At 37.7% G+C, this 27908-nt stretch overlaps 2 protein-coding genes across 3 annotated transcripts; both read left to right on the top strand.

Annotated features, from left to right (window-relative positions):
* Positions 1 to 220: 220 nt before the first annotated feature.
* On the top strand, positions 221 to 18685 carry shprh (SNF2 histone linker PHD RING helicase). Of its 2 annotated transcripts, none has more exons than XM_077561211.1 (29): positions 221 to 349; positions 772 to 1312; positions 1386 to 1515; positions 1821 to 2039; positions 2753 to 2831; positions 3400 to 3550; positions 3632 to 3734; positions 4356 to 4615; positions 4774 to 5286; positions 5875 to 6205; positions 7329 to 7492; positions 8378 to 8634; positions 9758 to 9879; positions 10025 to 10113; positions 11042 to 11134; positions 11220 to 11327; positions 11480 to 11625; positions 11698 to 11871; positions 12184 to 12246; positions 12326 to 12551; positions 12619 to 12756; positions 13721 to 13822; positions 13897 to 13968; positions 14046 to 14234; positions 15346 to 15438; positions 15524 to 15610; positions 16934 to 17112; positions 17457 to 17537; positions 18505 to 18685. In XM_077561211.1, exons 2-29 carry the CDS (start codon positions 782 to 784, stop codon positions 18602 to 18604), a joined length of 4800 nt encoding a protein of 1599 aa, XP_077417337.1. In that variant the 5' UTR covers positions 221 to 349; positions 772 to 781; the 3' UTR covers positions 18605 to 18685. The 2 variants fall into 2 exon arrangements, with proteins under 2 accessions (XP_077417337.1, XP_077417329.1); XM_077561203.1 differs by having other exon boundaries at positions 1818 to 2039.
* A 938-nt stretch (positions 18686 to 19623) lies between these two features.
* LOC144061566 (pancreatic secretory granule membrane major glycoprotein GP2) lies at positions 19624 to 27037 on the top strand. Its single transcript, XM_077582137.1, has 9 exons — positions 19624 to 19771; positions 21201 to 21289; positions 21386 to 21490; positions 23922 to 24082; positions 24168 to 24303; positions 25258 to 25352; positions 25490 to 25658; positions 26463 to 26574; positions 26658 to 27037. The coding sequence occupies exons 1-9, from the start codon at positions 19690 to 19692 to the stop codon at positions 26834 to 26836; spliced, it is 1128 nt and encodes a 375-aa protein (XP_077438263.1). The 5' UTR covers positions 19624 to 19689; the 3' UTR covers positions 26837 to 27037.
* Positions 27038 to 27908: the final 871 nt, after the last annotated feature.

Genomic DNA, 27908 nt, shown 5'->3' with positions numbered 1-27908 from the left:
AAGCATAGTTTAACTGACGTAATCAACAAGCGACAGACTAACGTAAAAACGAAACAAAAACAAAATCTCATCAGTAAAGCGCATATACTTCGAAAATCATGGGCAAAGGCATCTTTGTTTAATATAATAACCTGAATCATACTTAAAAATTATAAGTAAATAAAAATGTAAATATTAATTATTTTTCTAGACGTTGAAGCTGGCGCTGTTGTATGTCGTCACATCCGGTATAAAAATGGAAAACCGACAACAGTAGCTCATTTCTGCCGAATAATGTGAGGTTTTGGTGACATAACATCGTTTCACGTCAGGCGATTAACGACCGAGTTTGTTGGAGGCGTACCACACTGTAAATATCCTCTTTTGTTTATCAAGAACGTCTTATACGTAATCATACTTCGCGGTTGTCTCTTTTAAGTCTCTCATTGTGTAATGTTTTCTAACATTGTCTCCTTTCGTAGGACTGGGCGATATGGCCTTGAAATGTGTTTCCATTTATAATCGATTAAATAAAATAAATAATAATAAAATAGAATGTAACTGTTTTCGTAAAGGGTAATAAACTCAACGTCACACACGTTGTAGTACATTCATGTGTTATGTGCCTGTAATTGGGTATTGCTAAGTTGTGAGTGACATCTCCTCTATAGTCCTTGCAAGTCTTTTCATTTTGTATTTGTGTGTGTTTTTAAAAAAAAATCTTTTTGCACCATTTGAGGGTTACTTGAGGGTCTAGTTAGTATAAGAGGTGTATTTTGCATTTTCTTTTAGAGTTGTAACCATGAGTAGTCGCAGAAAGAAGGCCCCCCCTGTGAGGGTGGACGAGGAGGAGAAACAGAGGTTGAGCTGGAACATGCTGGAGGATGGGAGAAATGAGGACATCCAGATGACGCCATCTTGCTCCTCCATTCCTGCCCACCAGTCTTTGGGCATCTCCTTGAACGGTCCGCCGCCGCCGCCGCCGCCCACTCCTGATGAATCGCCCGGAACATCGTCAGATTCAACCTCCGTCTCCCTAACCCTCACCGTGCTGCCCGTTGCCCAGCTCTGCAACCTCTGGAAGGCGCTCATCGGGGAGTTCTGCATCCGGCCGGCCCGGTTGCCGTCGGACTGTAGACACAGAGCGTTTGCGATTCGCAAGATGGCGGGCCGGCTTTATGTCAGCTTTGGCAGCACAGAGGAATCCAACCCGGATGGTGACATCTGCACCACAGAATGCAGCCTTGCTCGCGTCCTGCTGGAGGACCTGGACTGGCTCCAGAAGAGACAGGTGGTACAGCTCTGCCACCAAAAAGAAGAGGCCTCCTTCAAGGTATGAACAGTGTTTGAGCAGTGTTTACAAAGAATGAATTGCAGTCAGTTTTTTTGTTTTATTTTCCCATCAGGTTGGAATTTACCTGCTGGAAAGCGGCCTCGGCAAGCCGGAGTTCCTCAGTGAGGGAAACGCTCGCATGAGGAAAGCCAATCAACTTATGCAGAAGTTGATGGAGTTTTTTTACGACTTCATCATTCCTGGTTCGTGAACTCGTCAAGCCACTGTAGAGCTGGGCTATAATGGTTCTAGTAATACCTTGCAAATTTGTGCACTATTCCCCCAATATTTTTTTTTACGTTGGAACCTATCCCATCTATTGCTGAAAAAAACTTCTGAAATGCCAGTTGGAATTTGTGTCAAGGAAATATCTTAATGCAATGTAATTCAACTTTGCTAAGTTAGCATCACTGACTGTGCTTTTCTATGAAATGCATTATTAGCCCAGACTTACCCAACAGCAGTCATTTCACGTCCTGACGTCCCCGCCGTGTTTTTCTGCTAGAAGTGGTGGACAACGAAGAGGAAGAATGCGACACAGACCTGGAGAGGCAGAACGTGGAGGAACTCTACGACTACGTCAGACGCGTGCATCAAACCGATGGCCGGCGGGAGGAGACCTCTGAAGTCCAGCACCAAGCTCTGCTGCCGGTGCTCCGCCCCTATCAGTGCCAGGCTGTTAACTGGATGCTGATGCGGGAAAAATTCAGGACTACTTCCCTGAAAGGTAGACTGAAAAATAGGATTCCACTTCTTTCACAATGAGGTACTGCAAAACAGCTTTCTCGATTAGTGCATGGAAGAATCCCAGAATTAAAAGCAAATAAAGTCAATCACTTTAAAACGTCATCGACCAATGCCAAAAAAGTGAAGGAAGATTCAAATTAAAGTACAGTTCATCCATCTGTCCTTTGTTTTTGATCGTACCATAACAGTTTGAAATAGAAGCAGGCTTGTGCTACAAAGCAAAAAGAAAAGTGAAGAAAAGCCTGCTAGAACATCTGAGCTTAATTTGGGGTTAACCAAAAACACTTTAATGGTAAAGGTTGCATGCTCAGTCACGCTTAAATATAAGTTGGAATGTGATTGGATAAATACAGCCACAATTTCATAGTTATAAGAGGGTGTGCACACTTATGCAACCGCATTAGTGCATTTGTTTATTTCCCCTCTTGAAAAGATGTCTATGATTTTAATGTTCAATTGAGTCGTACAGGTCATAGTTCACATTCATGGATGAAACATTCTTTTAATTGCTTTATCTTTGTCTCATTTCTTTTCTACCACAAAATCCTGATGTTTGAACAAGGGTGTGTAGACTTTCTCTAACCGCTATCACCACTAAACTCAAAGATAGCGTACTGGCTGGCACAACTGTATGTCTACATTTGTAGGTTGTGGTCACTAATGAGATTACCCCCCCCCCCCCCATCTTTACAGAACAATTGCTGCATTTCTTGTGGCGGGAGTTAGTCACTTTGTGTGGAAAGAAATTGTTCTACAACCCTTTTACCGGTTGGTGAGTAACTCATCTTAGATGACCACACACACACACACTTGGCATTTTCATGATAGCGCCTCACTACAATTTTTTCCATCGGAAATAAATGGTAAATGGAGTGCATTTGCATAGCGCTTTATCTACACTTAAAAAAAATATATATGTTTTTGATCACTGCCACTAGGGGGCCAGATAGGATCACACACTTGTTAACCAGCTGTGTGACTAAAATGTCATAAATAAAGGCAAATAAGTAACTAACTAAGCCATGTCTGCCATCTAGTGGTGAATGATGATATTACAGCTTAAGACTACAGTCAACCCACTGATCTGAATATATGACTGGATAGCCGATGGCCCATACACACCCGTGCAAGACGTTGATGCGACAGGGCGGCCATCCTGCTCCTCACATCTTGCTAAGATCAGCTAACATCGGTCATGCGAAACCTTGACTTGACTTGATGAGGTTAAATTCAAAATGGCTTTTGTGATACTTGAAAATTTCCTTCTACTACATGGCTTTGTTGACTTGAATTCAAGTAATTGCTCAGTCCTGTTTTTGATCATTTTATTCTTTGTTTAGTTTAATTCGCGAGTTTCCTCTCGCCGGTGTGGAGCGGCCTGGCGGCATCCTGGCTGATGAAATGGGCCTGGGCAAGACGGTGGAAGTTCTGGCTCTGATTCTGTCTCACGGCCGACAGGACCTGGAGCAGGAGGCCCTCACCTTGCCTGTGGTAAGGACCGCCATTTACGCGACTATTATCGGACAAATGCAAAAAAATCTTCGGGCTAATTGTTTTGTTTTATTTTTTCAGGGAGCATCTGTGAATTATTTTGTTCCCTCGCCACCACTAGAGTGCAAGAAAGTTCTCCACTGCAAGCCTGAAGTTCAGCCCAAGATTAAAATATCTCACCCAGGTATGCGATTCTCCCTCAAGACATTGAATCATAAAATGCTTAACTCAACTTCATTTGATTTTATTTTAGTTTATAATTGTCCATTGTGTATAGGATTAAAAAAGAAAAAAAAAGATACATAGTAGAATGCATATTTAATTTTAATTTAATTTATTTTTACATTTTTATTGGGGGGGAAATCAATGTCGGCATGACTGTCTGAAAGTGACACATTTAACATATACATTTGCAATACAATTATGTTTATTTGTATAGCAATGCGCAAAAAGCTAAATAAATAAATAAATAAATCTTTACTACCTATTGTTAATTTTTTTGCAGTTTTTTATTGTCAGTTTTGTACAAAATATTTCATGCTTTTTTTCTCTTTAGAATTGTATGAAAAGTAGATTTAATAATAAATTATATTTATATTAAATTATATTTTATCATATTAAATTAAATCATAAATTCAATATTTATGGTATTTAATTTAATATGATTAGAAATGCTTTTTATGTGTGTGCAGGGTTGCATAAAAAGCTCTGCTGAGATGAGATGGGATTAAAAAATAAAATATATGTATTTGATAATTATATCCATTGTATTTTTGGGAATGGTTGATTCCATTTTCTCCCTCAGCTGTCCGCGTGATGCTGCTCACCGCCATCAGGGAGATGCGCTCGGGCAAAGGGGCGTCGGTCAATGCCGTGTTCACATACATCCGCGCCAACTACGGCTGCGACCTACTGAAGAACCGCGGCCACATCAAGAAGACGTTGGCCAAGCTGACGGACGAGGGCCTGGTGGAGAGGGTGAGGGGTCGCGGCCTGGCCGGGTCCTTTCGCTTGGGCAAGAAGTACAAGGAGGCCAAGAAGATGCTTGCTGCAGTGCCCAAATCTGTAAGAAGAAGAAAAAAACAGCAGTTTTATTTGACTGCTTTGATTTTTTTATATATATATATATAATTTAAAAAAAAAAAAAAAAAAAAAATATATATATATATATATATATATGTGTGTGTGTATTATTTTTCTTTCTTATGTTTTTTTTCTTCCAGAATATGAAATACTCTGAGAGCTCGCCCAGAAAGACATTCCAGAGACGCGCGAAGGAGAAGGCCGAGGCGGCTCTCCAAAACTCCACGAGTGAAGATCTCGGCGACATCAACATCCCGACGGTATCCCAAGACGCCAAGACGGAACGAGACGCCACGCCAGAATGGTCGGATCAAGCATCCGACTCCCGGGAGGAGCCGGAGCCCCCCGTCCGGGCGTCGTTGGTGCCCTTCAACGCGGCCGACTACCGCTTCGAGTGCATCTGCGGCGAGCTGGGCCTGGTGGACTACAAGGCCCGCGTGCAGTGCATGAAGTGCCAGCTGTGGCAGCACGCCGGTTGCGTCAACTACAAGGAGGAAAGCCTGGACACCACGCCGTTCTACTGCCCTCACTGCCTGGTGGCCATGACGCCCGTCTCCACCGGGGCCACGCTCATCATCTCGCCCAGCTCCATCTGCCACCAGTGGGTGAATGAGATCAACCGCCACGTCAGGTCGGCCTCGCTGCGCGTGCTGGTGAGAGAATCAACGGCTGGATATTATTTTAATAGACAGCACTTAAATAACCTGCAAATGAAATTCAGAGATATTTAAAAAAAAAAATTATTCTCGTTCAAGGGTAGCTGCTAAAATCTAGACTCGACAGGATCAGGATACGGTGACCTTTCGCTACTTTGTTGTTCACTTATTGCGGATTCACTCGATCATGGATTTTTATTCCCCCCCTATTTTCCAATAGTGAGTACCCGATAAAATTCTTTAATTATGCTTCTACTTTTGTCCTTTTTTTTCGTAATATTCAAGTAAATATAAACAGCTCTTTCTTTAATTCAACACAATGTATTACATTTTTAATCAAAATATAGAAAATTTGGTTAAAAAAAGAAAGAAATATGTACCATGATAAGTAAAAAAAACAAACAATTATTCTTAGCAAGACAGTGCCCATCACTGGTGAGCTATTTTTAGTACAGATCCCAGTTATTAGTACACACTGTGTCTCATGGATTTGTTGTGAAAGAGTGCATTTGAGGGCCTGCTCATCGATGCCGGTGCCTTTTCAATTTTCATTGATACCGGATTTCATCGTCTCCTCTCAATCAGGTGTACCAGGGCGTGAAGAAGCACGGCTTCATCCAGCCGCGCTTGCTGGCCGAGCAGGACGTAGTGATCACCACCTACGACGTGCTGCGCTCGGAGCTCAACTACGTGGATATCCCGCACAGCAACAGCCGCGACGGCCGCCGCTTCCGGAACCAGAAGCGCTACATGGCCGTGCCCAGCCCCCTGGTGGCCGTGGAGTGGTGGCGCGTGTGTCTGGACGAGGCGCAGATGGTGGAGTGTCCCACCGCCAAAGCGGCCGAGATGGCGCTACGCCTCGCCTCGGTCAACCGCTGGTGTGTCAGCGGCACGCCGGTGCAGAGAGGCTTGGAGGGTAAGAAGAATGATGAAATATTAACTCTTTGACTGCCAGATGTTTTCAGAAACGGGTTGTCCCCAGTGCCAGCCGATTTTAAGCATTTTGACTGATCTTTCAAGGTCCATAGAAAATTATGTGTTTGGACTATGGAAACACACATACTACCAAATGAAAGATTGGACTCTCATCTTTCATCAGAAAAAAAGTTTGTTTCTACCTTATTCCGTTTTTGAGTAATCAACAATAGAAAATGGTTAGTTTCACCTCTGTTTTGAAACAAACGTCTTTTAACGTCTTTGGCACTCCTCCATAGGATTTTACTAAACGTTATTTAACGTTTTTGTCAGTCAAAGAGTTAAAGCCAAATTGGGTTGAAGTTACATTTCGCTGGCGTCGGACCAAAACCTCATAAGACACAATTTGGGGCGAGCCAGCAATTTTTACGTTCTTACGCCAATGTCGGGGGAAAAAAAGTCAATCTAAAACCATTTTAATCTCAAGGAAGTATTTATTTAAATATTCAGTTAACTTTATAAGCGATACTGCTGACCCTAGGAAACTTCGAAACCTTCTGAAATGTGTCAGTTTAAGGTATTGTTTAAGTTTTCATGTAACTTTTTAAGACATACTGATAACCTTAGGAGCTCCCTGAACATTTTGTTAGAAATTTAAAAGGCTTTTGTCTAAGATAAAAAAAATAAAAAAAACTTCTACATTTCGAAAAGTCAGAAAAATTGTTCAATAAGCATGCTTAAAGTCATTACAACAAAGTCAAGATTGGCATTTGTATTTAAAAAAAATTATAATTTTTTTTTTACTAAAAATGATTATCGGCTCCAAATATCTGTTATCGACCTCCTTTGACTACTAATAATCCGCATTGGTATCCATTCCATGGGTTATTCATCTTTTGGGGTTACATCATTTAACAACTTGAATTAAATGAATGACTCAAATAGTTCGCACATGATATTATTTTTTGGCAGTTTGTTATTTGTTTGAAAAAAAAGTTGAAAATATTGTATACATTTTGTTCCACTTCACAGCTTGGTGTTCTTCACCAAAAAATAAAAATGTCTATCTTTGTGGCAAAAACACAAAAAGTCCAATCGCTGTTGACCTTAGCATGTCTCTGCAGACCTTTACGGCTTGGTACTCTTTCTGGGCGTGGATCCGTACTGGGTCAAGCACTGGTGGGACCAGTTGCTCTATCGGCCGTATCGCCGCGGCAACACGGAGCCTCTCTACAGCGTGGTGGCTCAGCTGCTGTGGCGCTCGGCTAAAAAGGACGTCATCGATCAGGTCAGATTTGAAAAAAATCAGCATCATAGATGCGGATATTGAAATTGTTTGCTACTCCGAATAATTCATGCCCCCCCGCCCCTCCCAAAAATTTGTAACAATTAAAATGGAGAGTGTCATAAAGTTCAATATACCAAGCACAAGAGTTGCAACCTTAAATACTCAAAGGACCATTTGGACTGTCTTAAATATAACACTGCATATGTTTTGTTTTTTTTGTTTTTTAAATATGTGATTATAAAAACTAAAATATAGTGTGTTACATTTCTAAAAGCAGTGAACTGTGCACACAATTTTATTTCTGTTTGGAAAAAAAAATAACTGGAAAAACAATGCTTGTTTGGAGATTAATTTAGATTATAATATAGGCAATATAGTATATAAATTAGTGCTATGAAATTAATCGAAATTCAATTACAATTTAATAATTACAAAATCAGCATAATCGTCCCAAAAAAGATTATTAATACAAATTTGGAGTTGAGTTGTTTTTATTTTTATTTTAAAATAACTAATTGAATACATTTTGTCTCATCCAAAATGAACTCGCATAATTATAGTGTGTCGAAGAATTTTATTTGTCTTAATAATTTCTACGTCTAAACATTTTCTTGCTTTGTACCAAAAAATAAATGATCGTGATTTCAATTACTACTCAAATAATCGTGATTAATATTTTCTTCAGAATGGAGCAGCTCTAATATAAATAATAAATTAGTCAACACACACCAAAAAATACAATCGCAATTTATCTTGCATACTAGCCGAAACTGACGTACCATCAAACACGGGCAAAACCAAATATGTATACTAGCACTTGACTCATGCTGCTTCAACAAGACTAAAAAAGTATTTCCCTTGTGTTGTGTTTTTGTTTCCCTCCAGATCCAGATCCCCGCTCAGACGGAGGAGGTGCACTGGCTGCGCTTCTCCCCGGTGGAGGGCCACTTCTACCACCGGCAGCACGAGGTGTGCTCGCAGGACGCCCTGCTCAAGCTGCGCAAGCTCTCCGACTGGAGCCTGAAACTGGGCAGCCTGGACCGCCGCACGGTGGCCACCATCCTGTGCCCGCTGCTGCGGCTGAGGCAGGCCTGCTGCCATCCGCAGGCCGTTCGGGGCGAGTTCCTGCCCTTGCAGAAGAGGTGAGCCGGGAGCACGTTTTACTTTCATTAGATCGCACGCCCTCCAAAAAAAAAAGCATTGTACGTGGTCTTAGTTTTTTCATAACTGATTGGACACTTTTGTTTGTTACCGTGATAGCACCTTGACTTCTTAATGTCATTTATTTTGTGTTGATTATTATTACTGTTGTTTTTTTTCTTCTTTTTTTCATTTTCATTTATTTATTTATTTTTTTGATCAGGGGCAGATACCACAAGTTTCACTTCTTTCTGTCCTCTTTCATTTCTTTTTTTTTTAAATTTTTTTAAAGAATTAAATTTGAATTGAGTTGACATTGTATGTATTGTACGGTATGTCTATAAGCACCTGTATTATGAATGGGCAACTTAAATGCTGGAGGAGGCCACAATTTTTCATCAGTTTCATTTTTCATAATCCGTTATCCGTACCGCTTCTCATCATTCTAAATGCTTAAACATAAAAGATTCACTCTCCTAACCCAATGACAAAGAGTTTGAAGCAAATAAACACATACGTAGGTGATTTAAAAAAAAATAATAATAATTCCAGTTCAAGGCTCGAGTGCATAAAAAATAGCTTTCAAGGACAGCACAAAACTGCACAACGAAACCATGTCTGCTATCTAATGGTAATATTACAACAGTTGTATATTCACAGTTTTTTCAGATTGTTTTCTCCCCCGTCCCCCCCCCACCAATATTTTAGTTTTATATATTTTTTGTTTTTTTTTGTCCTTTTTTGCTATCCCCCCCCCTTATTTACACTCTGTTTTCCATGATATATTGAATGATTATCAGCAGTTTTTGATGAATTTATTGGGTTTGTAAAAAATAATGAAATAATTTCCCCCCCAAAAAAATCTCGCTCACATATATTGCTGAATTTTGCAATATATGTGAATTTACAGTAGATGTGGGTGCAATGCTGATTGAAAAATAAGCAGGTATACTCCGTGTGCACGCGTATACCCTGGACTACACCACTGGCTGTTGCCAGCTTTGCAACATCAGCAACAAAAGTACTACTTTCCTTAAGCCGTTTGATTGCTTTTGGAATCAGTGATGCACTGTGTTCTGTATTCAAAAGTTGACCACTAGTCTATTATTGAATGCTTCTTGACAGCACCATGACGATGGAGGAGCTCCTCAAGTCCCTGCAGAAGAAATGTCGAGTGGAGTGCGAAGAGGCTCACAGACAATTGGTGTGCGCTCTCAACGGCCTGGCTGGAATCCACATCATCCGAAGTATGACATGGGAATCACTTACAAGCTCGTCTTTTGTAGCCCTCTCGCTTTGTGGCTCAGCGCAACCGGCTTTGTATGCCACATCTCATTACGGGCGTATTGAGTGTCAATAATAATGTCCCCCACCCCCCTTGACCTATTGCAGATGAGTTCGAGCAAGCGGCTGAGATGTACCGAGAAGTGCTGCGCTCATCAGAGGAGCACAAAGGCCGGCTGAAAACGGATTCTTTGCAGGTAGGCAACCAAACGCCATCTGAGTCTTCTTATGTGCATCTTCAATTTACATATGAAGACTGAGTCACATTGTAAAACAACCTCAGGCAATCAGAGGACAAAATGGTTGTTACTTTTTGTATTTATATGCCTGAATGGGAGAGAAAAAAATCCAGCAAGGTGTTACACACACAATTTTTTTAAATTGTGTTTTTGATAACATTTTTGTTTAATTTCATTTAAAATTTAATATCCTTATCCATCTGCCAGTCCAATAAATCAATCAATCCATCCATCCATACTTTCTGTAATTCCATGTGGTGTCATTTTTATATACAAGTGTTGAAAATGGCTTGCTCACTTTGATGATGCAATATACCCATTTTGGAGGCACAAGGTTTTGCCCCAACGCCAGCGATATTATATATTGTATTATTTTATACAAAAAGGATTATTTATCATTGTTTGAGTTAAATTGTCATTTTAAATGTGCATTTTACTTGTTTTATTGCATTTTTAATGTAGGTAAATTTAATGTAGTTTTAAGGTAAATTATTACTTTGTTCTGGTTTTTTTACATATTGAGTTTTGTTAAAAAATAAAATGAAACATACTCCCGGTATGTCATATTAAATTTAAATATGCATAGAATTATTAAAAACATGCAAATTATTTTTTTAAAACTTGGATTATAGTGCGATTATTCAATGAAAATTTTCTATTTGTATGTTTTGTTTTTAATTCTTTCTTCTGTGCGACACTGATAGCATGACTGCATTTTTAAATGATATGCCGTTTTTATGTTATTTTATTTTACAATGGTAACATTTTTATTTTTGAATTCTTATGTATTATTTTGTTTTTTAATTCTAATTCTTCCATCTCAAATCCAAACCATGAACTTTTATGGCTAAAATGGAGCATCTCTGATTTATTATTCCGTTCACAGAGACTTCACGCCACTCACAATCTGATGGAGCTGCTAAACGCAAAGCATCCTGGGATTCCGCCGACTCTGCGAGACGACCGCCTCAGCGAGGAGGTTAATTCCATCTCTTCTGTTTCATCGACTGCAGATTTTGCCTTGTGAAAATGTGTTTTAAATGTGCGCGTTTTTTTTTTTTCAGGCCGAGCAGCTGCGTCAGCACTACATGACCAAGTATGACTCTGAGGTGGCCGACGCCCACCAAGCCTTGCAGCCAGTCTTGCAGAACATTAAAGAGCTGAAGCGTAAAGTGAGCAGTTTGTCAGCCCTAAGAATTCCATAAACCATAATTCTTTGTTTGACACTTAAATTGCTATTTACAGTTATTTGAAATTATGGATGTACTTAGATTTGCTTTGTGCTGAACGCGTCACATTTTGCTTCTCCACTGTCTTTGTCAAGGTCAACCTGAGCGCCCCCTGGTGGCTGGAGGTCATCCAGCGGGCGGTCCGTTGTTCCACCGACGACGACCTGGTGGGCCGCGTCAAGAACGAGCTGACGTCCAGCTACAGCAAACAGCAAGCTCACAAGCTCTCCATGGCGGACAAGTAAACTTTTCAAAATGAGCGCAACCGGTACCCTAATTGGCCCACTTTGGACAAACCCGACTTCCCTTCCAGGTTCCGTGATGGCAACGGTCTGACTTTCCTGCTCACTACGCAGATGGGAGACCTGATGAAGTCCCAAAAGATCGTCCGGGAGGCGGTGAAGAGCCTGGAGGGTCCGGCGTCCAAGAAGGTGATTGACGAGGCCACCGTCTGTCACCTCAGGCCAATGCGTCTGCCGCTTAATAAGTGAGGCTTGCTACTTGTCCTACTTGAACGTATTGTAGTTTTATAGTCTCAATTAATTTGAGTTCTAATTATTTTTTTAATCGTTTTAAAGATAGTCAATACCGATTGGATACTGATCCCATTCTTTTTGTTACACAAAAAATGTTTACAGTGTTTAGTTTGACACCTCTGATTTATCAGCTTCAATCCAAGTTCCTTGTGCTTCTAATATAGATTTCGCACCATTTAAAGAAATTAAAATCAAATGTGTAAAACCCAATTTGGCATGTTTCGATTCTGTGTCCTCTAAGACGTTTTCCTTTCATACCCTAGTTGTGTGTTCTGCAAAGCCGATGAGCTTTTCACCGACTACGAATCCAAACTCTTCTCGCACACGTAAGTAAACACACTTTTGTACGCTTGGCGCGCACTTTGAGTCATTCACGGCGAAACGGACCCCGCCCGCGCCCGACAGGGTGAAAGGCCAGACGGCCATCTTTGAGGAGATGATCGAAGACGAGGAGGGCCTGGTGGACGAGCGCCTAACCACCACCAGCCGAGGCCTTTGGGCCTCCAGTGAGACGGAGCGCACCCTCAAGGCCATCTTGACCTTCGCCAAGGCCAAGCGCGTGGACGGCGAGCTGCTGGAGGATGGCAACGCCTTCATGGAGCTCTTTGAGACTTGGAAGAAGGAGTACAAGGTTTGCACCGGGTGAAATTCCTTCGTTAGTTTTGGATTAATACCACTCGCCCCTCTTGGTCGTTCAGGTGCTGCACGAGTACTGGATGGTTCTGCGGAATCACGTGTCCGCCATTGACGAGCTGGGAATGGCCACCGAGAGGCTGCGCGTGCGTCTTCCTGACGAGCCAAAGCCAAAACTGTTGCACATCATCGAGCCGCACGAGGTACGGCAGCCTGCCTTCTTCCGTGCGTGCAGAAGTAATCACACATGCATAATTTAGAGACTTTAAGACATTATTGTAATAGCAAATTTTATATATATATATATATACAGAAATTTACATTGAATAAAACTTTTTTCAAAACGTAAAAAAAAAAATATATATATATATATAATACGAATAAAAAATAAAGTGAATCCAAAATATTTTAGAACTTTATAAATTATCCAATTTTCTACATTCAAAAATAATCTTTAGGAAAATAAAGTTAACATGTTTAGGAATATATCTAAATTTATGTAATTACATAAAATACATAGAAATAGAACAAGATGTTGATTATTTACACATAAAATAGAAAACAAATAAAATGAGCTTAAACATGCTTCAAAACACTACAAATTGAACTTACTGTATAATATGGATCAAATTTAAATTGTATATAAGACGTTTTATAACTATTAAAAAGTATTTTCATTTACTAATTATAAATACGGTTTTCAAGAATTAAAAAATATGTGTAATTAAATTTATTATGAAATGTAAAAAAAAATTACATTTGAATCAAAAACTTTTTTAAAGTATTACATTTTAAATAACATTTTCTTTTTAAATGAAATGTAATTACAAATTCACTAATTCATTTTTTTTTTTTAAACTTTGAGGTATTTTTTTTAAATAAAGTTGTGTTAAAATTATAACTTAATTAAAACATTTTTAAGAATAACATAAAATGATTAATTTAAGAATATTGGATTAAAATGTAAGTATTTTTTTTAAATATTACAATAAAACAGTTTAAACATGCAAAAATGTAATGCACTAAAACATTTTGAAAAATATTCTTTCTTCTAATGCAGTTGTAAACAGGAAATAAAAATTTTGAAAATATTCTTTTTAGATATATAATGCAACTGCAAAGAGAAAAAAAATGGTGTCAACATGGTGTGATCTTTGACCTTTGCAGGTGGAGCAGAACCGCGTGAAGCTTCTCAACGACCAAGCAGTGGCCAAATCTCAGCTGCAAAAGAAGCTGGGACAGTTTTTATATCTGACAAACCTGGAGAAGGTACTTCACCTTTTTTAGCCCCGCCCCCCTCCTCCCGTGCCTACGATGACAGTTGCCAATCTTCTCCATTTTAGTCCCAGGACAAGTCCACTGGCGGCTTGAACCCAGAACCGTGTCCCATTTGTGCTCGGCCGCTCGGACTGGAGGTGAGAGGCTCTTTGTTGTGGTGCTTCCTTGTGCTATTTTAATGAACATATTCTCTCTTTTTTGGGGTGGGGGTCAGTGGGCAGTGCTCACGTGCGGCCACTGTTTCTGCAACCAGTGCATCGCCATCATCCTTGAGCAGTACAGCGTGGGCTCACGGCGACGAGCCATCAACTGCGCCATCTGCAGGCAGACTACATCTCACGCCGAGATCTCCTACGTTTTCACCACGGAGGCGTCCAGCCCGGACCAGGACGTCCCAGTTAAGGTTGCTCAACAAGATGGCCACCTGCTAAATACAATTAACCTCCTCTGTTTTTCTGTTAGGGAAAAAAAAAAATCTGATATCTCAGTCCATAGCTTTTCCTGCTAAGCTAATTGTGTTGCTAACCAAAACAGAAGCAGCTACTGAGGCGGAGATGAATCTCACAGATGTTTTATCACATGTAAATTAAAAGTAAAAAAATATTATATGTAAAATGGGTATTTTCTAAAAGTATTTTAAAATGAAAGGTTTACAGAAAAAATAATTAAAGGTTTCAAAAATATTTGAAAACATTTTTAAAAAGTAAGATTTTCTTTGATATGAAATTTAATGTGGAAGCACTTCTTAAAGTTAGATTCAAATAACGTATCATTTTCATGAATAGGAATTCAAATTAATATATTTTTTAAATTAGATACAAAAAAATTGTTTTCTTTTGGAAACATGTAATTGAAATAAATTGTGTGTTTGAAACAAATCAAATAAAAATGATAGAAAAATTACATCCATAAAATGTTTTGACATTTAATATAAAAAGCTTTAAAAAAAAAAATAAAAAGAACAAAGAAAAAAAAAAACTAGAAACCTCTTTCCCGCAACACTTTTGGATGGTAATTGTGCTTCCATCAGAGCTATTGTTCAGACACAGACTGCGTTAAAGGCATACTTGACTCATTGAGCCATTTTCAACAGTAAAAAGTTAATAATTAATTAATTTTGTCCAGAATGAATTTGATGACTTCATTATCATCATTTTTCTACTTGCTGATGACTGAAGATGATATCACCTGTTCTGAGTAAGTAGGTAGCGACCAATCATGGCACAGCTTACAGGTGAGCCATGATTGGTCGTTACCTACTTCCTCAGCACAGATGATGTCATCTTCAATTGTTTTTAAAGTTATCAATTGTACAAGACAAAATAATGAAGTTATCAAATTCATTCTGGACACAATATGAGCTTTTCACTGCTGAAAATGGCTTCATGGGTCAAGTATCCCTTTTAGCGGTTAAGCGCATTATGACTTTGTTGCTAGCCAAAACAGCAGCACCTACCGAGGCATACAAGAGCGGTCCCTCGGCTAAACCGCCTCCCCTCCTGCGTTTCTCCCAGGGGAGCCACTCGACCAAGGTGGAGGCGGTGGTGAGAACCCTGAAAAAGATCCAAGTGAGCGACCCGGGTGCCAAGTGTTTGGTCTTCTCTACGGTAACACGTCAGCCATTGCGGGTTTTTCAATCGCCGCCTTTCTACCAAATTGTCACCTGCGTGGCTTCTCCCTCTCTATTTTCAGTGGCAGAGCGTCCTGGACATCATCGCCAAAGCGCTGTTTGACAACAACATGGAGTTTTCGCAAATTAACGGAATCCAGAAATTCCAGGTTTGTGCGGCAAAAAGAGCATCACGTTAATAGCTTATATGTTTAGTTTAGTTTTTCTTTTTTCTTTTTTTTTTCCAGGAGAGCTCAGTATTGTTCATTCGATTTGACATCATCATTGCTCTCCTTTTTTTAAAAAACAAACAAACAAATAAATTAAAAAAATTTAATAATTTTTTTTTTTTTTTTAAATATATATACATATATATATACATATACATATACACACATATATATATATATATATATATATATATATATATATATATTTTTTTTTTTTTTTGTATGTGGGTGAGTATGTGTATAGTTTAGTTTTTCTTTCGGCAGGAAATAACCTTTTGTTGTATTATCATATAAGTCTAAGTATACAAAGAACAAGGTGTTACGACTAAACTTGTTTTTGTTTTTTAACTACTCCATTTTGAGCATATACAACTTGGCAATAACTATTTTTTGCACTATAAATCTCACTTTTTTTTTCATAGTGTGGTTGTTCCTGAGATTTAAACTCAGGTGCGACTTTTCCCCCCCCTCATATATTAAAGTGATAGCTCTTCCTCCGAATGAAAGAAATGACATAATGATCTCTTTTACCGCCAAAGACGTTAAATGCCGTACACTAAAAACCCAATGAATGCCACCAAAAACGATAATTGACGTTTACTACGTTTTTTGTTCTCAATGGGCAGCGCATCGTCTTTTGCAGCGCTGGTTTGTGAAATCCAAAAACACTCACTAACTATGGCCAGCAGATGGCAGCATTGTATCTCTTTTCAATGGGCTCCCGGGTATCCAATTACAATGACTTAGGAAATAGAAAGTTTTCAAGGATGACGTGAATGATCAAAGCGTTTGTCATATTAAATCTAATTCACAGAGCGTCACTAAACAAGAAATATTAACGTCAACGTCACTGTCGTGCAGAAAATGTGTCTTTTCACAAAAAGCTTGTTTGCGCCTTATTTTTTTTCTATTTTTGCTTGATGTTACTCAAATGACCTATTTTCTATCTCTTGACATCTTTAATGAAGTATTTCTGATTGTATGATTCAGCTAGATTTGTGAAAATTACGAGGCATACCTATCGGCCTACGACCTACAAAAAAGTATTGTGTAGCCGTATGCTAAAGCTAACAGGAAATCCGCCATTTTGATTTTATTTTGGGAATTGCGCATCATTTCTGGCCTTTTAATGAAACTTTACATTTTAGACGGTACTTGTTCTATATAACATTATTATTATTATTATTATTATTAACAGAGAGTAATAATAATTGCTTATTATTTCTCATGTTTGTGTTGATTTCTATTTTGCGTCCGTTTCAGGAGAACCTGAGCTCGTTCAAGTACGAGAAGAACATCAACATCCTCCTGCTTCCCTTGCACACGGGTTCCAACGGGCTGAACATCATCGAGGCCACGCACGTGCTGCTGGTGGAGCCCATCCTCAACCCCGCCCACGAGCTGCAGGCCATCGGACGCGTGCACCGAATCGGACAAACCAAGTAAGGCGTCGCGTAGTTCTGGAGAAATATGACCCAAAAAGTACGGTTGGTGAAAGTGAATCATTCTTTGGCACCGAGGAAGGAACTGACGCTTAAAAATATTTGTCTGACGATTATTGCCGGACCTTGACCAGTGTTTATCTTTTTCTTTCTTTTTTTTAACCCCGATGGTACATCACACAAGTTTAACATTTGACAATTTTCTGAGCAGAAACATTCCTTGCGACGCATCACACGATCATCCGAGAAATCCAGCGAGCAAGAAGCTGAAATGTGTGGCGATTGTTGCATGCGTCGGCCATGGCATGATGTCAAAAATGTCCCTTCTGACTCCGCCCCTCCAGGCCGACGTTCGTGCACCGCTTCCTCATCAAGTCCACCATCGAGGAGAGGATGCAGGCCATGCTGAAAACGGCGGAGAAGAGGTTGGGAGCCACAATTTTGAATTTTTGGCGACACAAGTCGTAGCTCGTTAAATTTTGTTGCGAGACAAAATTTGAGGCAAAACCGTACGGTTTCTTCAGTTTCGTTTCATGCAATCAGTCATCATGACATTGATTTTAGTGGCTATTTGCGGAAGTGGGGTGGCTAGCAACGAGGCATGGGATGATATTAGATTTTAACAGTACGATAACTGTGAGTAAAAATATCGTGATATCACGGTATTAAAATGACAGCTCCAAAATGACCTTTTTATAAATATATGCATATATCGTATATGTGGATAAGTAAATCAGAATTTTTCCATTAAACACAATCTATTTTATTTTTAAACCAATTACACAGAATCCTATTTGGTACCTTAAAACAAGTATTAATTAATTAAGTAAGTAATTAACTAAAGACAATAGCAAAAAACATGGTGCCAGCAAGAACTAGTTAGCCCCAATACAACATGTGTAGCCCATGTGTCTGTTCTAAAAAATAGCGCAGCAGTGTTCAGGCACTGTATCTTACTAAGAACAATTTAAAAAAAAAAAGATAAATAATAATTAATTGATTATTTGTATTGTTTTATTTTATTTTATTTAATTAATTAATTTATTTGAATTTATCATTATAAATAAATAAATAAATTACTAAAAGTAAGAACAATTAAAACCAAATAATTAATTAATAATAATAATTACTTATATATATATATATATTAATTATTATATAATTAATTAATTAATTAATTTATTAATTACTAGAAACTAAGAACAATGAAAAATAATTAATGAATTTTCAGTTTTTGTTATACTCAGTAAGCTACAGTGCCCGATCACTGGTGCGCTATTTTTAGAACAGACACATACATGGTTCCACTGTCTGATTGAATGGAGTTTGAGTTGGTCGGGGAACGAGTTCAACTCTGACCCTGATCAAGGAAATCTTTTTGTGGTCTTGTAGTCACACCACGGCGGCCATGAAGCACTCCGAGGCCGCCGTGCTCACCGTGGCCGACCTGGCAGATCTGTTTACCAAAGACGACGGCCAACATTTACAGTGAAGACATTGATGGACGCGCCTCTTCATTTTCCACTTTTTCAAAAAAAATTAATAAAAAAAAGCGTAGACTTGCACATTGCAATATTCACTCCAGTATGTTTGTCGGATTGATTTGGAGTCTTGTGGTGTTTTCACAACTTGCAGGGAATAAAAGTTGGGACAACCCGACGGCACGCTTGTAAACTCGCAGGCAGGAAGGAGACCTTGTGTCACCACTGAAGAAATGAGCGCCTTTTACCAGGTTGCTTCTTTTTCTTCTTCTTCTTCTTCTTTTGGGGATTGTCCGTGTGAAACTGCTGTTTTAGTGCGTGTGTGCTGGCGGCACAATGAAACCTCAAGATTCCTTCTCTTGGAAACCAATCTTGTAAATTGAAACTTGTAAAAAGAAAAAAAAAAGACCTTTTGCACGCCTTCATATCGTTGTTTTCGTATTTGTGGCATTTTCTTTGCCGCTTCCTGTATTTGTTTTGCCCTATTTGGCATTCTTGCGTGTGATTTGAGACATTTTGTGTTTGCGCTATTTCGTTGGTTGTAGTGCTGTCATTGATTATTTTATCTACCCCCCCAAAAATAGATGAAATCCACAAAGTAGTAACCTTAATTATTGAATGTTTTCATTTTCCTCCATTCTCACGTTCTCTGCTTGTGTCGGCAAGTGAAGAGTGTCTTCTACGATCTGTTCCTACCGCACACGTGCACTCTTAATTCCGTTTCTTTGCTCCCGGGCTCCACTCGCAAGAGGTTCCCGCAAACCCATAAAGATTTTTTTTTTCTTCTTCTTGAAAGTCTGCTGACAACAAAGAGCGGTGGCTGGCGTACATGGTTACCGTCGCACTTGTTGTTGTCGTAGCATGTTTACAAAAAAAGAGGAGTTACCTCGGACTCCCCTGGGCTGGCCCCATTCACGCGCGGAATCTCATTGTTGGCCCTGGAGGACATCATTCAAGCTGGGGTTTTAGGGCCGGAGGGAGGCTCCCACTGGGAAGGGGGGGGGGGGGGACAGGGCGGCGGGTGCTTCGTCTTGCGGCCGTGACAGCGCCATTCGGTCATCGGCGGCGGCGGCGAAACGTTCCCAGGGGAGGCAAGATGGCAAGTTGGTGTTGGACCTGGTGGCTGCTCGCCTTGACGGCCGTCTGCTCACGAGGTGATCTGCAGATGTATCAACAAGGTGAGTCCTTTCTGCTTTTTAAAACTTCATTTCACACAGATTTAATGCAATAGCGGCTCAGATGTGAAATGAGAACACAAAAAACCCTTGACCTTCCTGAACTCGTAGTTAAATAAACTCTTCTTCTGTCAACGGCTTCACGCGTGCTGCGCTGCTTTATGACTTGTTTTCAGGTCATTTCAAAGAAAGAAAGAAAAAACTCAGAAAAAAATGATCCACTTTATGGGTCAATTTAACCCAGCTTTCATGGGTTATACAAAATGACCCAATTTTTTGACCCAAGTAAAGGATCTGACCAATATGTAAGAGTAGTTTTACACTAAAAGACTCATTTCTTGACTCAAAGTTGGGTCAAATCAACCCAAGTAGAGGATCGGTCCACTTTTGACCCATAGTTGGGTTATTTTGGACTGTTTTTAGATCAGCTCCCACACTCTAAAAACAGTTACACTCTAAAAACAGTTGGGTCCAAAATAACCCAACTATGGGTCAAAAGTGGACCGATCCTTTTGACCGATAGTGGCGTTTTGTTTTGTGTTTGTTTTTAGATCAGCTCCCTATTTTTGACCCAACTGTTTTTAGAATGTAACTGTTTTTAGAGTGTGAGAGCTGATCTAAAAACAGTTACACTCTAAAAACAGTTGGGTCAAAAATAACCCAACTATGGGTCAAAAGTAGACCAATTCTCTACTTGGGTCGATTGGATCGGTTTTTAGAATGTAACTGTTTTTAGATCAGCTCCCACACTCTAAAAATAGCTGGGTCAAAAGTAACCCAATTATGAATAAAAAACGGACTGATCCACTTTATGGGTCAATTTGACCCAACTTTTTGGATTGTAATGTTTTATACAAAATGACCCAATTATTTGACTCAAGTAAAAGATCTGACTAATATTTATGAGTTGTTTTACGCTAAAAGACCCATTTCTTGATTCAAAATTGGGTCAAATCGACCCAAGTAGGGGATCGGTCCACTTTTGACCCATAGTTGCCTTATTTTTTCTGTTTGCCATGTTTGGCTTTTGATTTCAATTTGTTAAATAAAGCAATAAAAAAAAAATCCAGGGTTCCGGCTGACGTCATCCTCGCGTATAAAACCTTTCACGGCCCCGACTAGACTCAAACTAAACACGACAATCTGATGAATATTGTGGAATGAAGCAGAAAATGCCCCCTTTTTGTCCTTTGCTGCCACCTGCTGTCGACTGACATTGTTGTCAGTGCCCACGTGCTCGCCTTGCGGATGTAACGCGACGTGGCCACCAGAGGTCAGTACAGGACAAAATGGCCGCCACCGTCAGAATACAGTACAGGCGTATGGAACATATTCGGGAATTTTTTTCGGGAAAGGTTTTAAGGCCTAAGTGTGAATGTTAAAAGTACTTATTTTCTTCTTTTGTTGTTGTTGCATTCTTTCTTTGATTTAGAGCTGAACGAAACTGTCATTTGTACCAACGACCACATGGAAGTGGTTATTCCCAGCGCCTACTTCCTGCACAAAGTCCCCCCCGTCTACGTAAACCCTCGCACACGCCGCCATTAATTCCCCGTACGGTGAATGTTAGGAAGATGATGATGATGATGATGATTAACGACACGTGTGTGTGCACAGGTCTGGGATTTGCATTTAAATGACCCCGAATGTCGAGGCGTGGAAGTGGGCGACGACTACGTCTTCAGCATTCAGAGCAATCTGTCACACTGCGGAAGCGTCATGGTAATGATTGACACGTTGTCAATCAAATCTCCTGCTCGGGCTTTCAAATAAGCTTTCAAGAAGCTAATTCGAGCTGCACCACAACACAAAATGATGCAGCATCCAAGACTTTGACGTTCATTTTCTTCTAACTTTCGTCTTTATTTTTATTTTTAAGGTGTTATTTTCCATACTTTGTTTTTCACGCATTTTTAGACTTTTCTATAAAATTTCTGACATTTTGGGCAATTTTGTAGACATTTTATGGTAATTTCAGATTTCCTCTTTTGCTTTTGGACATTTTATATTGTTTTTGTTAAAATACATTTTCTGACTTTTTTTTTTTGACAATTTCCCAAAATATTTTATGGTAATTTTTTTTATTTTGGCTCATTTTAGGTTACTTTTTGAACATTTTCTTTTGTGCCTTGACATTTTTGGCAAATTTATGGACATTTTATGGTAAGTTTTTTCTTTTGTTCTTCCTCTTTGGGAATTATGATCACTTTTTGGACATTTTTAGGTATTTTTTTAAAAATGTTTTTCTGACAACTTAAACAAATGGACTGCTGTCTAAAAATACAATTGAACATTTTCTTTTTTGACTTTTTTCAATTCAATTCTGTGACATTTTTGGCAATTTCATGGACATTTTATGGTGATTTTTTTTTCTTTTGCTCTTCCTTCTTGGACATTTTGAGTTATTAAAAAAAGCATTTTCTGACAAAAATTTGGATTTTTTTAAAAAATATTAATTTTTTAAATCAAAATCACAAATTCATTCGAAAATATTTTATAAAAAAAATTCATTTTATTTTATAATCACTTTTTGGACATTTTAAAGTATTTTTAAAAATCTTTTTCTGACAACTTAAAAAGTTGGACTCATTTTTTTTTTTTAAATCTAAATCACTAATTAATTTGAAAATATGCTATTTTATGGTGAATATTTTCTTTTGCTCTTCCTCTTTGGACATTTTCTGATCACCTTTTGGACATTTTGAGGTATTAAAAAAAAACTTTCTGACAAAAATTTGGATTTTTTAAAAAATGTTATTTTTTTAATCAAAATCACAAATTCATTCGAAAATATTTTATAAAAAAAATTCATTTTATTTTATGATCACTTTTTGGACATTTTAAAGTATTTTTAAAAATCTTTTTCTGACAACTTAAAAAGATGGACTCATTTTTCATCATTTTTTTAAAATCTAAATCACAAATTAATTTGAAAATATGCTATTTTATGGTGAATATTTTCTTTTGCTCTTCCTCTTTGGACATTTTCTGATCACCTTTTGAACATTTTGAGGTATTAAAAAAAAACTTTTTCTGACAAAAATTTGGATTTTTTAAAAAAAAATAATTTTTTTAATCAAAATCACAAATTCATTCGAAAATATTTTATTAAAAAAAAATCATTTTATTTTATGATCACTTTTTGGACATTTTAAAGTATTTTTAAAAATCTTTTTCTGACAACTTAAAAAGTTGGACTGTAACATTTAAAAAAAAATTCATTTTTTAAAATCTAAATTACTAATTAATTTGAAAATATGCTATTTTATGGTGAATATTTTCTTTTGCTCTTCCTCTTTGGACATTTTCTGATCACCTTTTGGACATTTTGAGGTATTAAAAAAATCTTTTTCTGACAAAAATTTGGATTTTTTAAAAAATAATTTTTTAAATCAAAATCACAAATTCATTCGAAAATATTTTATAAAAAAAATTCATTTTATTTTATGATCACTTTTTGGACATTTTAAAGTATTTTTTAAAAATCTTTTTCTGACAACTTAAAAAGTTGGACTGTAACATTTAAAAAAAAAAAACATTTTTTAAAATCTAAATCACTAATTAATTTGAAAATATGCTCTTTTATGGTGAATATTTTATTTTGCTCTTCCTCTTTGGACATTTTCTGATCGCCTTTTGGACATTTTGAGGTATTAAAAAAAAAAACTTTTTCTGACCAAAAATTTAGATTGACATTTTTTTTAATATTCATTTTTAAATCAAAATCACAAATTAATTTGAAAATATTTTATAAAAAAAAAATACTAATGAACATGTTCTTTTCTGCCTTTTATTCAATATTCTGCCATTTTTGGCATTTTCATGGACATTTTATAGTGAATATTTTCTTTTTGGACATTTTATGATCACTTTTTGGAAGAAAAAAATTCTGGCAACTTAAAAATTTGAACCGACATTAGTTTGAATATTTTCTTATTGAATTTTAAATTTAAATCGCTAATTCATTTGAAAATACTCTTTCTAAAAAAATGTAAAAAAATAATAATAATTCCCCCCAATTTTTTTTGAGATTCACAGGGAGCCTCATTTAGTGTTTGAGGCAGTTTAGGGCTTTTGAAATGTGTGTTTGGCGATACACTCCTACAGCGATCTCTCGTCTACTGTACGTGTGACGTCGCGTTGCCTTTTCCAGACGTCGGACGCCACCCACATCCTTTTCGTCAACACGATTCACAACAACCACACGGACGTCGTCACCAGGAATTACATCAACATCACCTTTGTGTGCCGCTACCCCATCAACTACTTGGTGCAGCAGCCCAACGGGGAAAACATGATTCGCGTGGATGTCAGGTGAGTTTTCTTCTTCTTCTGCAGCTCTTCATTGGGGTCTTAGCGGTCCCCAAGTGTTGATTGCGATCTCTCCACGCACACGCAGGACCATCACGCTCAACACGGAGGAGGGCAACTTCTCGGTGTCCATGTTGCTGTACAAGGACGAGAACTTTGAGGACAAGTGGACCACCGTCCCCTCGCTCACGCTGGACGACGACATCTTTGTCAAAGTGTTCATGGTGCGACCACCGACGCTGTCCCTCTAATGGCGCGGCTCGCTGGAGGGGGAATACGTCTTTTTGGTGGCTTCATTCGACAAGTTGATCAAATTCATATTTTCCTCTCCTCCAAAAATTTAGATTTTTTTTTTTCAAGAAAATTATTTTTCTTATTTACTTTCATCCTCACATTTGTGCGTTTTTTTCTGTTGTCAATTTTATTTTCATCTCCCCCAAAATCTGATCAATATTTCCCCCAAAAATATCTATTTTTGATTTTTTTTGTTTTTTTTAATTTGCTTTTTTAAACTTTCAAAAATTTTCATTCCCCCAAAATATGAACTGTCGCTTGTTTTATTTAAAACAAAAAAAGAAAGTGCAGGATATCAGTATAGCCACCCAAAGCTTTCATTAAAAAATAAAATAAAAATCATCACCCTCAAATGTCTATCATCATCTATGTTCATATTTTCAAAAATGTGTTTTCATCCAAAGCCATTAAGAAATATTCTTTCTGATTACATTTCATTTTTTTAATTGTTTACATTTTTTTGCTTTCATTTACATTTGATTTTTTTAAATTATCTATCTCTCTCTCTATATATATATATAATTATTATTATTTTTTTTTAAATCAACACTTTTCATCCCTAATAAAGCTAATTTCACGGAAAGAATTTCCTAAATATTTTCTTTTGTAAAATTTTTGTCAAAAACTGAAAAAAAAAATCAAATTGTTATCCCAAAATAATGATTTTTTTTTTTTAATTCTTTAATTTTTTTTTTTTTTTTTTTTAAATCCTTAAATAAGTCAAAAATGAACATTTTCATCTCTCCACAATCTGAAATATTTTCTTTGGCTTCATTTTTTGAAATTCAAAAACCCTGAAACAACTTTGTTTGTTTGAAAATCTCTTTCTTTTGTTTCCTTTTTCTTGCTCGTGTACCCCCCCCCCCTCCCCCTCCCCCTCCCAGATTCCAGCTCACCTGATGTTACGCATGGAGAGATGCTGGGCCACGCCCACCAAGGATCCCTACAGCCACATTCAGTACACCTTCATTCGGGACAGGTGAGCGAAGACTTGCTGAAAATCCTTCAAATTGAAATCTGCTCAAATATAAATGAAACCACGGCAGGGAATGTCAATCCATCAGGAATGTTGCATTTGTCTTGTTCTTCTTCTGCTCTCCCCCGGGCGGGCCTCAGCTGCCCCGTGTTGACAAACCGACAGACCCTGAGCGTGCTGAAGAACGGCCGCGGCGCCGAGGCCACGTTCAGGATCCAAATGTTCAAGTTCGTGGGCGGCTCCTACGCCGACGTCTTCCTGCACTGCAACGTCCACATCTGCCACGGCGGCCCCGGCCTGTGCCGGCCCGTGAGTCTCTCGATTTCTCTTGAAAATTTTTTTTGGGGGGTGTCGAAATTTGTGTGTTTATTTTGAGTTCCTTTAACGCCACAATTTTTATTTTTTTTTTACGCATTGTTGATGACCACTTGAAATTTGGCGGGCAAGAAATGTTGATAAAAAGCCTTTTAAATGAAGCGATTAATTAATTAATCGTGATTAATCAAAATTCTAAAATGTGATTAATCTGATTAAAAAATGTGATTAATCTGATTAAAAAATGTGATTAATCTGATTAAAAAATGTAATCGTCTGATAACTCTAATTCTAATGCTAAGAAGAGACTCGAATTTTTCTTTTGGTGGGTTCGATGTTTTTATAGCAATGGAACACAATATTCTGTGGGCCTTGCAAAACCCAGTACAGCTGGGAGCGAAGGGGGTTGCTTCAGTGAAAATGGCTGCGAGGGAGTGAGTTAACCGGAAAAGAAAAATGCACTGAGCTGTCACCAATGTCTTGCAAATGCAACTATGCCATCTAGTGGCAGAAAATGACCTTAACACAAATCAATATCACGCTCGTTTTTTAAATTTTAACTCAATTTTATGAATTATTATGAAATTACTGTATCAATGACTAAAAGATGCAACCATATTTCTATTAGTTTAACATTTTTTTCCCACTTTGATGTTAACAAGAGTATGAAAATGTAGGGAAAAAAATGTTACAATACATTTAGAACAAATAAAATTTGTGATTAATTACGATGAAAAATCGCCTGACAAAACATTTTTCCTCCAAATGTTCCTGATTTTTTTATTTCGAATCTCCTAGAACTGCTCATCTGGAGATGTCCTAACGAGGACGCGGCGAGACATCCCGTTGTCCCACACGGTGTCTTACGGACCCATCAGACGGCGACTCGACAGCGAGGACCCCCGTTTCGGTACGTCCCGACTTCCTAAAGCATTCGTATGCGTTGCGTTCCACCTAACAGCGTTTTCTTTTTTCTTTTTTTTTTTCATGCAGGTGCAGGTGGACTCCCTCCAGTGGAGATCTTCATCCTGGGGGGGGTCCTGGTGGTCCTGTTGGTGGTCTCGGGGGTCTTAGGGAGACTGTGGATTCGTTCCAGGCGTTTCTACCCGATGGCGCGGGAGGCTCAGCTCACCCTGTCCAACATCCAGCACATCTCCCAAGTGGCCTCATGAGTCGGCGGGATCCAAAACTTTATTATCGCCACATTGACGACAAGATTTGGAACGAAATGTTGTCTGTGATTAATACTCAAGTGAAGCACGGAAATACCTCATTGTAGTACTTTATATTATGTGTGTGTTAGAAATGATATTAAATGTACCTCCATATAGAATCGAATACAAATTTGTGTTTTATTGAGCAAAAATATCGATATTAAATTGCATGCAGGGTGCAAAGGAAAAAAAAAAAATCTGATTAAAACATCTAAAAATAAAATATTACATCAGTCAGCAAGAAGACAAAGGATAACAAAATATTTGAGTTGAATGTTTTTTTTTAATTATTAACTCGTAAATAAGTTTTGGGGACACTGGTAATATTTAAAACAGAACGTATTTATACGTTCTTGGGAGCAAATGAGTTTTAAAAAGTTTTTTTGCAAAATGTTTTTCTTTTTATCACAATTTTTTTCCTCCTAATATCAAAAACAAAAAATCAGTCAAAATTCTGAACTATATAAATTCCCAAATTATTTATAAAATATAAATGAAAAACATTTAAATCCTAAAATGTTCAAATGTTTTTCTTTTTATCACAATTTTTTTCCTCCTAATATCAAAAACAAAAAAATCTGTCAAAATTCTGAACTATTTAAATCCCCAAATTATTTATAAAATATAAATGGGAAACATTTAAATCCTAAAATGTTCCTGAAATATTTACACTTTTGAATGTCATTTTTGGATTTGTAGGTGGAGCTAAAAAATATATATATATTTTTTTCTTTTATCAATTTTGGGAGGTCCGCGGGACTGAACAAAATATAACCTCCATAGAAAAAGTGCCACAGTGGACACAAAATGTATTTTTTTAGTAATGATGTACTATGGAAAAAATATATTTTTGATCTCTTCACAACAAGACTTGATATGATATGATGTATGTATATATATATATATATATATATATATATATATATATATATATATATATATATATATATATATATATATATATATATATATATATATATATATATATATATATATATATATATATATATATATATATATATGATCTCGA

Source organism: Vanacampus margaritifer, chromosome 1 (assembly GCF_051991255.1).
Source record: "Vanacampus margaritifer isolate UIUO_Vmar chromosome 1, RoL_Vmar_1.0, whole genome shotgun sequence".
Classification (NCBI taxonomy): domain Eukaryota; kingdom Metazoa; phylum Chordata; class Actinopteri; order Syngnathiformes; family Syngnathidae; genus Vanacampus; species Vanacampus margaritifer.
This window is presented reverse-complemented; position numbering and strand designations above follow the sequence as displayed.